General features: G+C 42.7%; 1 protein-coding gene across 1 annotated transcript in view; it reads right to left on the minus strand.

Moving 5' to 3' along the window:
- Positions 1-17221, minus strand: part of KIAA1324L (KIAA1324 like) — a 159487-nt gene that overhangs the window by 29216 nt on the left and 113050 nt on the right. Inside the window, exons 8-14 of the mRNA XM_019543655.1 lie at positions 15322-15410; positions 9863-10043; positions 8622-8750; positions 6581-6671; positions 4231-4333; positions 3231-3368; positions 868-1131 (exon numbers count right to left, since the gene is read on the minus strand). Coding sequence (XP_019399200.1) covers positions 868-1131; positions 3231-3368; positions 4231-4333; positions 6581-6671; positions 8622-8750; positions 9863-10043; positions 15322-15410 — 995 coding nt within the window. The remainder of the gene's footprint in view (positions 1-867; positions 1132-3230; positions 3369-4230; positions 4334-6580; positions 6672-8621; positions 8751-9862; positions 10044-15321; positions 15411-17221) is intronic.

Genomic DNA, 17221 nt, shown 5'->3' on the forward strand with positions numbered 1-17221 from the left:
TACATTAGCTGTTACCACAAAGGAAAGAGATCTGGGAGTCACTGTGGACAGTCTGCTAAAAACAACAGCTCAGTGTTCAGCAGCCATAAAAAGGCAAACAAAACATTAGGGATTATTAAGAAGGGAACTGTAAACAAAACAGAAAGTATCATTACGCCCCTTTATAAATCCATAGTGCATCCACACTTTCAATACTGTGCCTAGGTCTGGTACCTACACCTCATAAAGAATATAAAAGAATTAGAGAAGGTATAGAGAAGGGCAACAAGGATGATCTGTGGTATGGAAGGGCTTCCATATGAGGAGAGACTAAGAAGGCTAGGCCTATTCCATTTAGAAAAGAGATGTTTGAGAGGGGGAATGAGAAAGGTTTACAAAACACTAAAAGGCGAAGAGAAAGTAAATAGGGATTTATTACTTACTCTCTCTCTGAATACAAGAACCTGGGATCACAATGAAACTAGTAGGTAGGAAGTTTAAAACCAACAAAAGGAAGTTCTTTTTCACACAACATGCAATTAAAGTTGTGGAGCTCGTTGCCACCAGATGGTGTGGAAGCTGAGAGTTTAGCTAGATTCAAAAAGAGGCTAAAGAGACTGGGACAAATGCTTGGAGGAAAGGAGAATCAGTAGCTATTGAGCATTGTGAGTTAAGAATCAGAACTTCCTAGATCTTAAATGCTGGAGGCTGCAAGCGATAGAGGAAGAACGGTTAAAACTCTGGTCATGCCCAATTCACCCCCCCTTTCAGCATCCACACTCTGCCACTGTGTGACACAAGATACTGGACAAGATGGACTGACTGTTTGGCCCCAGTCAGTGGCAATTCTTATGTTGTTATGTTTTTAACCACTTTCAGTCTCTGTACCTTGGTACTTTTACTGCCAGGCCCACAAGAGACACAAGCCTCTTTGCCATACACCTGATGTACAGACAGACAGGTATTGGCTGGGCATTCCTTGCACTGGTTGGTTTCCTTCTCAATGTAGTGTCCAGCTGGGCATGGCACGCAGGATGAACCGAACTGCTCCGAACCCAGTGCGCAGGCCCGACAGGATGAGGCCACTCCATCCACAGCGTTGGTCACCATGATTGAGTAGATCTTCACCATGTCATTGATGAACTGCCTGCTCTGAAACAAGAGTGGGAGAAATAATCCCAGTCCATGTTATACAATCAGAATCTCATCTTTGAATCAAATCTCACAACAGCCCTGTGCAGTAGAAGACCTCCAGTTCAAGAAAGCACTTAGGCATGTTTATCAGAGGCTGGAAGGAACCCTTAGGGAAGCATGTTGTATCCTGTCTGCGATTAATAAGTTGCTTCCCCCAGTGCTTCGTCTAACGGTAGAGATCAGGAGGCAACCTGCAGGTCATCAGGGTCCAAATCCTAGTCCACTTATTAGGTGCCTAAGTGATTCTATCCCATCCTGCTCATCCCTGGAAAACAGCTGACATAAGGGATGGATGAGTTCTGCTCCTGCTCTCTGCCTTTTGGTGACTTAATCTTGAGTTTAGGATGGAGCCATGTTACAAAAGTACTTACAGTCATGCTCCGGGCATTTGTAGACATCCTCCGGGAGTTGGTGGGGGAGCGGGGAGCTTTAATTATTGCAGTTCTGAAAGCAACTCTAATTAAAACGCCCAGAGCATCCCATGTATTAGCGTCCCTACACTGAAAAATAGCAGCAGGGCCATTTTAACTAAAGCTTGTAAAAAGTGCCCTCGCCATCATTTTTCAGAGCAGGGACGCTGATATACATGACACTAGAGTCTGCTGGATTGTAGTAATTACCACAGTCCAGCAGACTCTATTAATTGAGTCTGCTCTGATGTGCAGCAGGCAATTTCAGTATGTTGGAGCAGCTTCCCTCCATGTGTATAGGTGCGCATCAATGTTTTGTCTGGGACTTGAATAAGGTGGAATAGATAAGAATCTGGTTCTTAGATAAAACCACCTTTTTATCTCGCTCTTAGATATGAAGCCAAGAAGCAGTTGAGTTGAGAATGAAATCTCTTGGCTGTCTAAGGGCCAGCTTCTAAAGGCACACTAGAGAAGGGACTGGCTAATAGCTGACTTGTGGTGTGGTGGTTAGGACACTGCACTGGGCCACTGTGGCAGCCAAGAGAGTAAGGTATGTGGGGTCAGGAGGAAGGACACAAGGTAGAGGATGTGTAGCTCAGTGAGATGATATTGCTTCTAAAAGGAAGCAAGCCCTGGATTCTTCCCAGGAGCCTTACAGAACCTTCTGCATTGCTCCCCATCCATGTTATGCAGTAACTATTAAATGCAGTGGCTCAGCTTCAGGAGTCAAACCCATTCTGTGTTAGGGAGCCTAACGGTTGAATCTCCTGCTTCCTCAGCAAGTGCCTTAACTACTCAGCTACTGGGGCTAAAACAGAGGAGGGTCCCCCCTCCCTCTCATGCCCCTTCACTTTTTTCTAGAACCTGTCCTTGTACACAGGCATAGTGAGTTGTGTGTGCACAAGCCTGTACCCACAGTCATGCAGAGCCAGTGTATAATCCAAAGTGTAAAGCAGAGCCCAAAAATGGCAAAGCTTCCACTTAGACATGCAGAGGCAAGAGCTATTCCATGAACGGCTTCCCCTCCCCACTCCTTTTTTCATTAGGGCCATTCCTGACTTTATAAGCAGCTATGTGTTTTAGTGCCTTGTTGAATCAGAATCTAATATTTTGTGGTAAAAGATATAACATAAGAGATGCTGCACAAGTACAAATGGGATTAACGTTATTAGCATCTATAGCATTTGCTTTGCTCTCCATTTCTCAGTTTAGCATTTTGCTATCTCCTATTGATGAAGCAGGACAATACCAAGTTTGTGCCAGATGAAAGCAAGATTCAGCCTAAAATAAGGGAGAGATCCTGGCCTCTCCCAAAGGATCATTCATATTTTTGGAGGCTACCCAAGATGTCTTGCTATCCAGATTTTCACTATTTTTGTTATCATTTTGCCTTTTGATTTTTAGTGAGCCACTTTGCACCTTCCTACTTAGCCATTATTAGAAGTACAATATATTCCCACTGTGTGACCCCAAATACAGATGGTAGATACAGGGTTTCTATTATGTTGGACAGCACGCCTATGCCAGCTTTCTCTATAAATGAAGCAAGAAACAGGCTTGAGTGGGTGGACTGGGATTTTGAGTACTTGAGTGAATTTCAGAGGGAGGCTCTGCTATTAAATCCTGGCTTAAATATCAAATACTTACATCCTGGCCTTCGTTTATTCTCTGGAAGGCCCATGTGAATGTGAAAGAAGCATTTTTGGAGATGATGTGAGTGTAGGACTGTTTCTCTTTACTTCTTTCCCAGGATTCCACCACGTTAGTGTTTTTTCTATTAACATCCTACAAAATCCATAATAAAATAGAAACAATATTAATGAAGGAGGTTTGAAATATTATAAGAATATTTTATAATAATAGCTGGTGCTTAATGCATTTAGAGGGCCTTTTATTTGTATATGGTGTTTAGCAATGGACAATAAATACATTTGTCTCTATTTCTCCACAACTGGCAATTTTTAAGTAAAGAATGGGAGCTTTTTCTGAAGCAAATGCTCTAGTTTAAACAAAAATAAATTGAGGAAAGTCCTGTGACTTGTGTTATACGGGAGCCAAACTAGGTTGATCCAAATGGTCCCTGCTGACTTGAAAACTGAAGAAAATAGATGGGACAAATCCAGGCACAGTGAGAGTAATGCCAGTTTTCCAAAAAGTAGATACTAATTTTGAGTGCCTCCGTTTGAGGGACATTCCACTTCTTGATGTCTCATGTCAAAGCTCAGCAAAGGGCTTAGTGATCGCCTGACAATCTAGTGTGGGTAAAAAGAGTTTTTCCCTTCCTGTGCCCTTTACCCAGAACATGACATTGTTAGATTAGAAGGTGAAATTCTGGTCCTATTGCCGTCAATTGGAGTTTTATCAGGTGGAGTCAAAAAGGACAGAATGCGATCCTTTTTTCCATCAACTTACTGATTCTTTTCTATTCTTCAGAGAAGAATGAGATCATACTACAAATGATGGAGAAAACTTGCTAGATCATCAATTAAATCCACCTACAAGGGCACTGCAGATACTAAACTAATGCCACACTTAATCTTCATCATAATAAACCTAATGCAGCTAATCGTTTCTATGTACAGATATTAAAATGACACGTGGAATGCCAAGCTCACTCATCTGTCATGGAGTAAAAGGTCTCACTTACCACCATAAAGTACAGCACGCAATCTGCTGAACAGATGGTCTCAAAAATAAATGTAATCCGTCCTAGTTCTGACCCAGTTGCTCCAGTCACTGACGTTGGAGGTCTGTTTAACAGGGAGGAACTGAAATATTTACAAAGTTCTCTACAAACACTTAGCAGTCAGTCACACTATTTCTTTTTCAAATGCCTGGAGAATTGAAATTCATTCCCACAAAGTCTGCCCCGAACAGAAGGTCTGGTCCATCAATCCTTGCAGCACTGCGGGTTGGCTACAATGACGTTTTTGATTAGGAGTATGATTTCTTTAGTGATACTGCTATATCACTGCAGTCAATAAGGGAATACAATTATGCTGGTGTACAAGTGGCTTATTCTTGTACAGCTTATTTTCCTTCCCAGATGGGAACAGCTTCATCAGTTAGGCAGCATATTTATGCCACCATAATTGTGTCTGCACTGGAGGAAGGGGATGGACCACTTTAATTATACTGGTTTAGCTCAAGTGGTATAATTTTTGTGTCCAAACAAACCTGCAAATACTATAACCTTAAATGCTAGAAGCTGCAACTGAGAGAGGACCAGTGGAAAAAAACCTTAGTCATACCAGGCATTTTTACACATGCATGCGTCACAGCACTGGGCACTTTAAAATCACCTGGCGCTGTGACGCTTGCAGTTATACAAGCAGTAAAATGCACATCAGTGCTGAGAAAATGGCAGTAACACGCTTTTAAAGTAAAACACCTCAGAGATGCTTTAGCTGAAGAGCACACCGCTGCCATTTTCTGCACGCTGACATGCATTTCACCGCTTATACAACTGTATGCAGTGCAGTGTTGTTTGCCTCAGCTTGCATAAAGAGCAGACTCAATTAATTGAGTCTGAAGCAGTGGATCTCCAGTGTGTTGAAGGAAAAAAAATATGTGTATAATGCCCAACTAGTTCACCCTCCCTTTCAGCGTCCACTCTCTGCCACTGTAACACAGGATATGGAACAAGATGGTCCTTTGATCTGACCTAGTAAATGGCAGTTTTTATGTTCTTATGATACCAGGTTGTATCTGCAACTCGACTTTGACCAAACCACAGTGCTAAAATAAAGACGTAGAATTTAGTGACACCTAAAATCATCCCAGTGGTTTTACAGCATTGAGTGCCTTGGAACCACATGGGCATTAGGAAGCAGTTTAGAGCCTGGTCTAAGTTGTGTGCCTATCCCTTACCTTTCCATCAATTGTGTTATTGGGTACAGCAAAGAGAGTGTGTGTGTGTGTGTGTGTGTGTGTGTGTGTGTGTGTGTGTGTGTGTGTGTGTGTGTGTGTGTGTGTAATTATGCAAGTTCTCCTATTCACTTCTAGAGGAAAATATATATATCCATAAATGCATATATGTAACATTTGGCTGGATTAAGATCATAGCCAATGTCTGGATTCACAAAGGCTTTGATTTGAAATATGTTAGTGCAGATTTTATGTTGCAAGCTGCAAGCAGGACTTGCACGTAGGACTTAAATATTTAGGGTGTTACCCTGCAAAATGCTGAGTGACTTAGGGTGATGCTGAGTACACTCATATCCCACCCAGGACCCTGCTACATGTTCAAATTTAAGTTAAATAGAAACCAGCTAGAGAGTTATTACACATTTTCTAGCACTAACTTTATTGTTGGTTGGTTCTTTTTATAGCTGGATAGTGATTTTTATTGTGTGATAATTACTTTGCACTAATGGCTGGTCTTACTTTTCACATGTGGCCAGTCTAAATTAATTTATCAATTAACCAGGCAATAGAGTAATATGCGTAATGTTTAGTAGGTGCCTACAGTACAGAAGCAGGAGAAGGTGGGGTATATCACAAAAGATACTCACTGTTCCACTGTGATCCCTTTCAGGTGGGAGTTGTCTCTTAATCTAAAAAGATATAACTGGCCTTGTGTCCTAGAAAGCATCACACCATTAACTTCTAAATCACTGCTCACTTGAGTGAGGTCCATGGGATGCCAGCCCTAATATCAGGTTTACTTTAGAAATTGCACCTAATTTGCTCCTGTTCAAGTGAAAGCAGTTTGGTCCTTAGCAAACAGCAAAGATCCTGACTGCTATCTGATGTATAAAGGACTCCTCCACCCATATGGTGCTGAAGTGACTTCAGTGGTGTCTACAGATCTGATGACAGATTTGGGGTGTAGGATGTCAACAGCCCCAGTCACAATAATGTATGGAGTAACCAGTTACTTATAAATGATCTAGTACTGAAGAACCAAACTTTGTTTTCCAATCAGGAGTTAATGTAAAGCAAGTGCAAAAGCTGGCAAATAAAATACAAACTGACAAAGAAACTGTGATTCTTACTTAAATCCTGGGATGTGCAGATTCAGGATAAGAAAATCATTATCAGAGCCCCCTGCCCCGCTCTGAATATGGTCTCCAGCCACCTCCCAACCTGCAAAGGGAAAAAAATCCACATTTCCAGAAACAGGCAATTTATATAAAAGTGTCCTCATCTCTCTATATAATACAGGGGTTTTCAATAATTCAGTAAATAAACTAGTGATTGAAAAATATAGTTGGAACAAATTGTCAAAAAACTAATTTCTTTTAAAAAGGCGGACATTTTCAGGATGGATATCAGCTCCTGGACATTGTCCATGTCAGATGAAAATGTCACCTTTGAAGTTCTGATTTAAAAAGCAACTTGAAGTTCAGTAAATTGGGGTCAGACTAGATGATTAGAACGGTCCCTTTGTGCTCTAAAATCTATAATCTAGGAATGTATGTGCTTAAGTTTAAGTATGTGTTTGAATTACTTTACTGGAGCAACCTTATCATGCACCCTAGAGAGCAGTAGTTCTTATACAGAACAGGACAGGAGCAGTTCCTCATAGGATACGTATAAGAAATCTCTGAATAGGAATATGTCCACAGCTGCACTATGAATGTTTTCTGCTGCCACCTCAGGACACATGCAGGGAGAAGGCTTGGAAGGCACCAGGTATGGGGTGTTTCCTCAAGTCTCAATGATCAGGAAAAATGACATTAAGGATAAACAGGAAGAAACTACAATACAACAAAAATGTGGACATTTATTTTCCTATATAATCCTTAGCTCACTGATTCTCAACCAGGGTGCCAGGACACCATGGGATGCCTTGAGAATATTTCAAGGGTGATGTAAAATGTTAGCTCTATTAGATGAGCAAACATGATTGACAAGATATACCCAGGGTTTTCACATACGAATTCAGTGTTAAAAAAACATTCTGACTGGTGTAACGTGAGGTCTTTGAAACAGAAGAATTGCTCTATTACTTTTCTATAGTCAAAAAAAGAGCAAAAACTAAGACCTGACATTTTCCAAGGGGTGCCTCAAGTCTATCAATGCATGCCTTGAGTCTAAGAAGGTTGAGAACTACTGCCTTAGATGCACCCTGTACTCTGTAACATGGATAACTACCTCTTTAATGTACTCTAAGCTGTTCAGTTGGTATAATCTGGGATCAGATCCTACGCCACCTAGTAGGCACATAACAGAACGTAGATTCTTTAGCGTGATCCATCTAATGTTAAAAGCAAATAGGTTCTCCTCCGCCCCACTTTCTTGTACCTCAGACTAAAGAGGGTTTGTTACAAAAGCAGATTCATTAATGGATTTTCAGGACTTGCATTAGGTAGAATGCGATCACATTTAAGCACCTAAGTCCACTTAGATGCCTAGTAGGTAGAACAGACTCTGGCATCTGGTCTGGTTCCAGGAAAGTTAACAGAGCAAAACTGATTTATTCCAGCTGAGTCTTGCCCTTTATTTCCTCTTGCTTGGTATTCAACAAGATGATTATCCACTGACTTATCAAACCTATGTGCAATGAGAGGAAGAAAAGGAGCTGTATGCTGGGGTTAACTGAGCCAAGCACATATTTGATGGGCCCCGAGTGTGTGAACAGACAAACACATTCTCTTGTATAGTTATTCAGTTCTGTATACCAGAAACAATTAACTGAGATCAGGAACAGGCAGGTGCGAAGCTATCCCAGGGTAGCTCACACAGTCGGTGGCAATTGCTGTGCCACCACTAGGCGACACAGGAGCAAGTAATTCCCTGTTTGCCTACAGCAAACAGCTACTTTAGGATGGTTGTGGATGTATGAAACTTAAAGCAGTGCAAATTACACTAATAGCATTTTGCCCTGGACTCTTTTAGGAATAGTTCTTTACATGACTGTGTCGTTATCCCATGTTAGGTGTCTGTGTCATCTGTCCACTACTTTTTTTTTTGTTTACAGCAATGTAAGATGTTATGCTAATTACAGAAGTGTAAGCCTCTCTGTCCATGCCCTCAAATACTCTTACAATCAGTGAAGATGAAAGATAACAAGGTAGCGAGAGACCGGCTCACCATTCATTCCATCACACTTTGAATTTCCAACATTAAAACAAGAAGTCTTCATATTGGCTGGCAGTATGTTCCACCATTTATATTCAAATCCAAGAGCTGGTTCAGTCCCAGCTGGGCAGGCCTGGCATTCTACAGGGGAACAGCAGGGAAAGGAGATTGCACCCAAGTAATGACTATAAAATGCAGCACTTTACAAAAGTATAAAGGGAAACAATAGTGTTTCATACAGGGCAACTGGGAATTAAATGGAAGATACATGTAAAACAAATAGTCCTTCAAACCTGAATAATCATTCTTAGAATCTAAGGATGTAAGAACAATCGCCCAAAGTGCAAAGGCAAAAGACTCCTTGCTGATGACTTACAATAAACTTGGCTGGACAAGGATGTCCTGGGGAATCAACAGGTCAAGGTAGAGGGGTGGTTAAAAAGAGAGAAAGGTCATCTCAACTGATATGGTCCATCAGACTAGCCTACTTAAGGCACGCCCGTTTCTGTAGCCAATGGGCATGTCTACATGTTCATTAACTTGTATAATCAAGTACTGAACAAATGCACAGTACCCCGAGTTACTGCAAGTAGAGCCGGTGAATGCTTTTTAAGTGATGCTACCGCGCAGTACCCTAATATTATTGCACAGTAGCATTTTAGCAGTATTTGTGCTGTGACGCGCTACTGTGCAGTATTATTAGACTACTGCACTGTCACCGTCTCATGTAAACACACTCACTGACATACAAGGAAGTGATGTGGTGCAAGGCATCACATCTGGATGCTCTGATTCCAAATCCTGAACAATCAGGGGCCAACTTTGGTACAAGCCTGGAGGAAGGTACAAACTCACCCCTCTGACCCTGTAGCACAATGCCTTAAACATTCTGCTCCCATGCCCCCTGGGATGAATTTTATGCTAGAGCAGAGTAATCACTCTATCCTCCAGTGGCCCTTAAAATAATTCTGAGGATGTTAATGCCAACTAACTAATGACAGCAACCCATTGTTGCTCTAACACACCCATTCTTCATGTTCTCCATTCACCTGTCTATCCCCAAACACTGCTCTGATGTCATTTAATCACTAATTATTAGATGGATAAGAACCCTAGCTAATAGTAACACTTCATAAAAGCATAAGTAATGCACAGGCTAGTGATTGCCTTTAGGGAAACAAAGCAAACATGGGTAGAAATTCACTGCAATGATCTACTGAAAAGGGGAATTCACCAGATAATAGGCCTCCTACCCTGTGTCCCATCCGAAAACATGCCCTGAGGGCAAGGCGTGCAGGAAGATGATCCATTATTGTAAAACCCAGGGTTGCAGGGTGGACAGTCCTTCCTCTCTCCAGAAGGGGGCAGCTCCATTGCATCCCGAAGATCTTCCCTACAGATTTTAGGCTCTATCCATTTATACATGATCTGAGTCTGAAATAAAAAGGATCTGGTGTCAGATTGTAGAATCATAAAATCATGAGAAAGTAGGCCTGGAAAGGACCTCAAGAGGTCATCTAGTCCCAGCTCCTGCCAGAGGCAAGATCAAGATCATATCTATCCTTACAAATCCACGGTCTTGCCTCTTAGCAAAACTACACAGTCAATCCTAGTCAACGCAAGACATAACGCCCTAACCTGCCTCACATAAAGCAAGGGGACCATGGCCAGGACCAACGTCCTACTGCTACAAAGGTTGTCAATATACGCTCATGAGATCCTAGGAAGAGGGCCACAAAGCCCCGTTACAGAAAAATGCAAAAAACCCAACCCCACAGTCCATACCAATCTGACCATGGGGTAAAATTCCTTCCGGACCCCAAATATAGTGATCATAGACATTCATAGACATTAGGGCTGGAAGGGACCTCGGGAGATCATCGAGTCTGACCCTGAGCAAATGGGTAAGACCCTCTAACCAGGAACCTCTGAGTTTAAGTCTCAGCAGGAGCATTGGCACACCCCAGTGAAAATCTCATAACTTGGCTGCAGCCAACATGCAATGCTTCTGAGGAAAGCAGAGGAAAAATAACAAAACCTTGACATCATGTAGCAAGAGGAGGGTGAAATAATGTCTTCCTAGTCCCATGTGCCAACTAACAAAGGCCAGAAGCATGGGGAATACCCACAGTACAGCACAGATATAGCTACTCCTAGAACATTCCTGACCAATGCTTACCCAGCCTCTTCTTAAACACCTCCAACAAATGTGGAAACCATTGATACCACTATTACTCTATGGTCCAAAACAGGACTGAGACCAGATTGTGCTAGATGGTATACATGCAGATAGGAACCTGCAGCCCTCCCTGATATACTTCTAATATGACTTAAAACAAAATGGAACAAGTGATTATGATGGACAATAAATATGAGGGAATGAAGGGTGAGCGCAGTAGTAAAAAGATAACATAGGTGAGCTAATGGCTCCAAATGCATGAGCTAATGGCTCCAACCATTTGCAAGGATGCTGCTTTTTAATTAATAAATAAATATATGCTATCCCTGACTGCCCTTCCCATCAGGAGATCAAAGCCTGTCAAGTCAGGAGGTCTTTCCACTGAGTTTGTTGAACTTTGCTCCAGGCCTTAATTAATTGGTTTCCTGTAAGCATCACAACAGCCAACCACTGACCGTATCTGAACCTTGTGGCTCTGGCCTTCCCATCTTTAACCCTTGCCTATTTCATTGACTCTTTGCTGTATGCCACTTGGGATCTTATGTTGGAAGAGTGCCACATAAAAAAACACTGGGGTTTTTTCCTCTGTATTTTAAAGAGCCTAGCACAATGGAAAACATCCCTCTGAAAACCTCACAAGCTATTTATCATCCCAGCATATGCCTGTATTTCAAAAAAATTCCTAATTTTTCTCCAATCATATTAGCACGTTCTTCTTTGGAAAGACAGTAGTACCAGATCACATGAACTCTCCTGAACTGCCACATTAAATAAGCGCTGATTTGTATGCACCAAAGTTTTAGTTCTGTATTGACACTGCAAAATAAAATTGCATCTCTGGTTCATCATGGACTGATCCTTGCAGAATTTGGGTTTCTGGATTGCACTAGGTTGTGATGGCCTATAAAGTTTTAATATTTCAAAAGAAGAAAATGAGATAAGTTCAAAAAACTGGGAAACATTTAAATTACCCAAAATTAACTGTCTCTTTATACCTCGGGGGTGGCTTTTGAGGATGCTGATACTGACAACTACATTATAACTGTCATATAACAATAGGGAATTTAAGAAAGAGTTAAACAGCCCTTTTGATTCTTAATTGTAGTAGGGTTCAGATTTATAGATTTGCCTGATTATTATTTATTTTTGTAGTAGGTGTGCAGAACATTTAAAATAACATAGATCAGTGCCTACAAGGAAGGAAAACTTGTGTGTGAGCAAACTTTACTTGCACAAGTAATCCCACTGAACTCAGTGGAACTCATATTGTGCATACAGTCTGTGTGAGACTGGGGCTTATCCAATAGACTTGAATTTTCCAAGGAGCTGGTCAATGAAAGGGGTATCTAACTCCCTTTGGACCTTTTGAAAATCTCAATTTAAGTCCTGGTGATTACAAGCCCAATCTTGTACCCAGGAAAAGATATCCATTGACTTCACTGGCCCTTGGATCAGGTCCCTGATTCAAAGAGACACACACACAAACATAAATGGACACAGTACAACAAGTGATGGCAAAAAAAGCATTCGGGAGTGACCTATTTATGACTTGACTTTCAGAAATGCTGAGTGCTGACAGCTGCTGCTACTCTGGGTGCATTTGTTGCACACTCCTGTGTGGGGGACTTTCTACACAGAGCTGTTTTATATGTTGATGAGTTCATTTTACAATACTTTGAGAGAAAGGTCATCAGGAAGGCAGAAGGAGTGGGTCTGTACTGGGAGGCTAATCAAAGCAAGTGAGCCTTGAGGAGGGACTTGAATTTCACAGCTCAATTACAAAGTAATCTGCAGGAAACTACATGACAGCATAGTACCTTAGGGTGCAGTGGAAAAGGCTATTAATTCACAGAGTCATTAGAGAGGGAGGTTTCGGAGCACAAGTACTGTGTGGTAAGTCATGGGTACAGATCTGTCTCATTCGGAAGGTCGGTATTCTAAAATCGTTTTTATTAAAGCAGATTCAGACTCAAAAAGTGTGTGTAACTGGCTGAAAAACTCCATCCTGTTAGAAAGTGATATGTTAGCTGCACCTGGGTTGAGGGGATTGTAGTGTCTTGCTACCCAGTGTTGGCTGAAGGGAGGTGGGAGGGGGATCTAGGGTGTGGGCAATGCAACCCTAAATGAACTGTGATGTCAGCCAAGTTTCAGCAAAATGTGTTTCAGGACAGTGTCATAGTTGGCAGCTGCTTGCCCCCAAAATCCAAGCTGTGATCTCAGCACTCTCACAAAAGAGTTCCCATAGGACTGTGGGGAAAATGGGAGTAAAGTCCTCATTATAGTTCACCCTATCATAAATCCAGTCAGTGGACATTCAAGGTGGTCCTAGAGGCAAGGCTGTATTGTTATCAGCACCTGGGTCCAGATTTTGTCAACCTACACATATGAGAAAGATCAAGTCAGACAGATCATGGGCACAAGTTTGACAAAACCAGGGCCTTGCATACTATAGTGATAGTTACTGAAGGAAAATCTCAAACAGATATTTATAGTTCCTGGAGGAAGTGAGAGGGTGAGCCAAGTGACTTTCCCCAAGTCACTAAGGGGGTGCAATTCTACTTCCTTAACTGACAGTTTTCTAGCTGCATATTTTCAGCACTCATGCATAGCTAAAAATTCAGCTTTGCCTGAAGTGTGAATAAATAAGTGTCTAAACAGCTGCCGGGATATAGGTTGTAGCCGTGTTGGTCTAAGGACATAGGCAGACGAAGTTCTTTGGGTAAATCCAACATCTTTTATTAGACCAACTTAAAAAGTTGGAAAAACTCTTCTTAGCAAGCTTTCAGGCACAAACACCCTTTGTCAGTCTGAAGAAGTAAAAGTGTCTGCAGATGGTTTGTGCTCTTCCTGGATGGAGTGGTAAAGCAGCCAGAGGCCAGTACAAATTCAAGGAAGCCAGCTACTGAGCATGTGCAATAGGCTACAGGTACACAGCTATATGGAAGGCTCCTCCTTCCTTTATCCTAGAAAAAGCACAAAGGAAGGAGGAGACTTCCACATTTTAGCCCCAGTTGCAGAGTGGTTAGAGCACTCCTTCAGAGAAGTGGCAGACCTGAGTTCTAAGCCCACCTCATCCTAAAGGGTTTTGAACCTGTCTCTTGCTCCAGTTTTCTAAGACCACGCTGTAACCATCCTATACAGGTTAGGCACTGTCCAGTGCTCCTTTTGAAGCTCAGCCGAGACTCCCCATACCCAAAGAAGGGTGACTGCACCCAAAAGCTTGCCAAGAATTTTTTTTCCCCCCAACTACTCAGTTGGTCTAATAAAAGATATCACATCTGCTCAAAGAACCTTGCCTGCCCTTGCCTTTAATAGTCACTGGATAAATTGAATACAGAATAGTACAGAAGTTTATGCTCCCCTGTGGGTAAGGGTCCAGGCTAACACTCAGGGCCAGCTCCTTTGTAGAACAGCAGACATCTCACAGAGCCACTTACCATCTAGCTTGTGTGCATCCTCCTGGCCCCACATATCTCCCTCTCTTGTTTTCCCAAAGTCAGCTTCAAAAGAAGTGCTGAAGAGTGGCATGGATAATGCCTGACCTGCAACAAGTACTCAGCCCCCTATACTGATAAATCAAAAAGATGCAGGTTCAACCCCTCCTGGGCAAAGGAAGTCCCAGAACCCGGGGTTTTGGCTTCCTTGGGCAGTGCCCTAACCACTCAGTGATTTTAGGGCTAAAACATGGAAGGATCTTCCTTGTGAGTCTAGCAACATTAGTCATGGGTTTCTGGCCTGCTTCATTTTTGCAATTTAGATGCGGGTATGCATCTATAACAGGCATACATGCATAGCTAGGGTGACCAAATGGGACAATGTGAAATCTGGGACACTGCCCTCCAAGTCCCGCCACAAGTCAGCAGCACTGCTGCAGGTAGAAGTGGGGATGGTGCGGTAGGGTGCAATTCTGGTACTACTATTCAGGCAGCTAAGGAGGTCAATGGCCTGTTAATGACCCATTGTTCCTTACTTCAAAGGTGTTAACAATCATCTCCCTTTTCAGTGGTCTTTCCACTAATCAAGCTAACCAATTTTAGAGCAATTTTGCTGTCTGGTAGGGCTTCCTATTTCACAGCTTGTGCAAGTCCACCTCCCGGCCAGACTGCACTCCATGCTCCATGCCCGGGGATGCTCATTTTAATTTTCACCGGCTGGCTGGGCCTGGCCTCTTAAATCCAGGACTGTCCTGACCAAACAAAGGCATATGGTCACCCTTATACATAGCCATGTGCAGGCCTAGTCGGTGCACAGCTTACTGCCCATGCTTAATCTGTGTGCACATACTCAGATGCCAACAACATAGATAAAGTTGAATTACTTCCTGCATGTAAGTGCCAAAAAGGCCACTTAGGTTGCTAGAAAACTGCCACTGAGATGCACAAAAGGAAGCAGGATTCTACCCTAAAAGTAACTGCTAGAAAAAGAATAAGAATTCAGGAGTTACTGGCTCCCTGATTGGTGTCCAAACCAATAGACTTCCACTGTGCCAATGAATTAAAGAATAAAGTCAAACTGAGTGAGCCTCATACTTACCTTCCCTTCTTTATCACATGGCGTATGGATCTGGAAGAAGTCTTTGTTCGTACAAGGAGGACGCTCCATGCACTGACCAGATCCTTCATCTGGAAAGGAAGGTCGAGAAACAGAACATTACGCGATTAAATGATTTCTGCAAAAATGAAAAACAGGGTTCAAGAATCAATATGTCCAGTTAGGCAGCAAGGTGAAACAAGGAATTACAGAATTAACAACATACACATTCAGAACCAAAACCACATTCAGTAGGATTTTTAAATGTGCTACGAAGAAATGGCCACCCTACCACTGCTCCAGATAATACAGTTTTTAGGCTCCTTTGAAAATCTCATTTATTATTTGTACTATACAATGCACTTGGCTTTGCAACTCACTGAGACACCAGTATCATCATACTTCTGTAACACTGGATTTTTCATTGAACAGCAAACTACAATTCACACAGATCAGGTTGGCACTAAAATTAAATTCCTTTTGACAATGTATAGAATTGAGAGTCTATTTCCCTTCAGATCTTTTCCGCATTGGAATCAATTACAAAATTCCCATTGATTTTCATGGAAGCAGACACACCTCCCTAACTGGTATCCATAACTCAAGTTTGCATTTAAGTGCTAACATGCTTGCAGCAAGTAATCAGTTTTTTAACAATGTTCCTTAAAATCATTCTACAAGAAAATGAATACCAGAAGTTAACTACTCTACAATAGTCAGGAAGCAAGTGGGTAGTATTTGAGGTGCCATCACAGTACAGGGTATGTTTATGTATCATACTAGCTGAAACCTGCAAAACATTTGCGATTAAATTGCAGAAGTATTTCTTTAAATACAAAGGATAGCTAAAAATCTTGACTGAATACTTTAACGGAATCCAAACTTCTCACCCTCGAAAAAGCTAGATAAAGCTGTCCACGTGTAAACACAGGCATGGGAATATAAATACATATTTTGTCAAGTCTGACCTTGTGACTTGCTCATAGTCATAAAATAAGAGGGTCCTCATACATGTGATGAAGGGCCCTCGTATATGTGAAGAAATTACCGTTTAGTGGTTTAATTGCTCTGTTTAATTATTTAATTGTGTAACTGCACACGTTCGGCAGCGTGCTATGATTAAATTTCATAACAGTATACACGTTCGGCAGCGTATTTCAATTTAAATGACTTTTTTACATAGCAAACTAAAACATATCCCAGGTACTTTAGCTTGCTACCTAACAAATTACAGCAATATTCCTCACATGTACAAGGGCCCTATCCAGAGAAGGAGGAAGGGATGGTGTACAGGGTGCTGGAAGCCCAGGCATGCTCAGGGAAGTTTGGGCTTGCCAGGCACGATCCCTGCCACCTTCTCCAGCTGCCAGCACACCCAGCCACCCTCCTGCCACTTTGCCGGGGCAGCCAGCCCATTCCCAGGCAGTGGGAAGGTGGTGGGGATGGTGTACGGGGCACTGGAAGCCTGCCAAGCATGCTCAGGCTTCCAGCGCTCCATGCACCATTGGATCTGGTGGGTGCTGCCTGCGAGCTGGAGCTGCACAGCTAGCACCCTGCCTCCATGGCCCCTGGGAACATCACCATCGCAGAGGGAAGCGCTGGGCCTTCACCCCCGCAGCTCACAGGCAGGCTCCGTCAGGAAGGGGTGAGGGTCAGGCGGCAAGGGACCTGATCTTTTTTTTTTCCTCCCAGAGCCTGCCTGCATCTCCCACGGCCGGGGAGCAAGCTACCAGTGGGTCATGCGTGCCATCAGGGACTGCGAGCAGGAGATAGACTCCTACTGCCAGGCCCTTCTCCCCCGGGAGCCGCAGGGGAGAGCTCCGTCTCCCTCCGCGACTAAGGAGGACTCTGGGACCTCCCGCTCTGCCCAGTCAGGGGCATGGCCCAAGGTGGTCAAGGGCCC

This window comes from Crocodylus porosus, unplaced genomic scaffold, assembly GCF_001723895.1.
Source record: "Crocodylus porosus isolate Cpor-Errol unplaced genomic scaffold, CroPor_comp1, whole genome shotgun sequence".
NCBI lineage: Eukaryota > Metazoa > Chordata > Crocodylia > Crocodylidae > Crocodylus > Crocodylus porosus.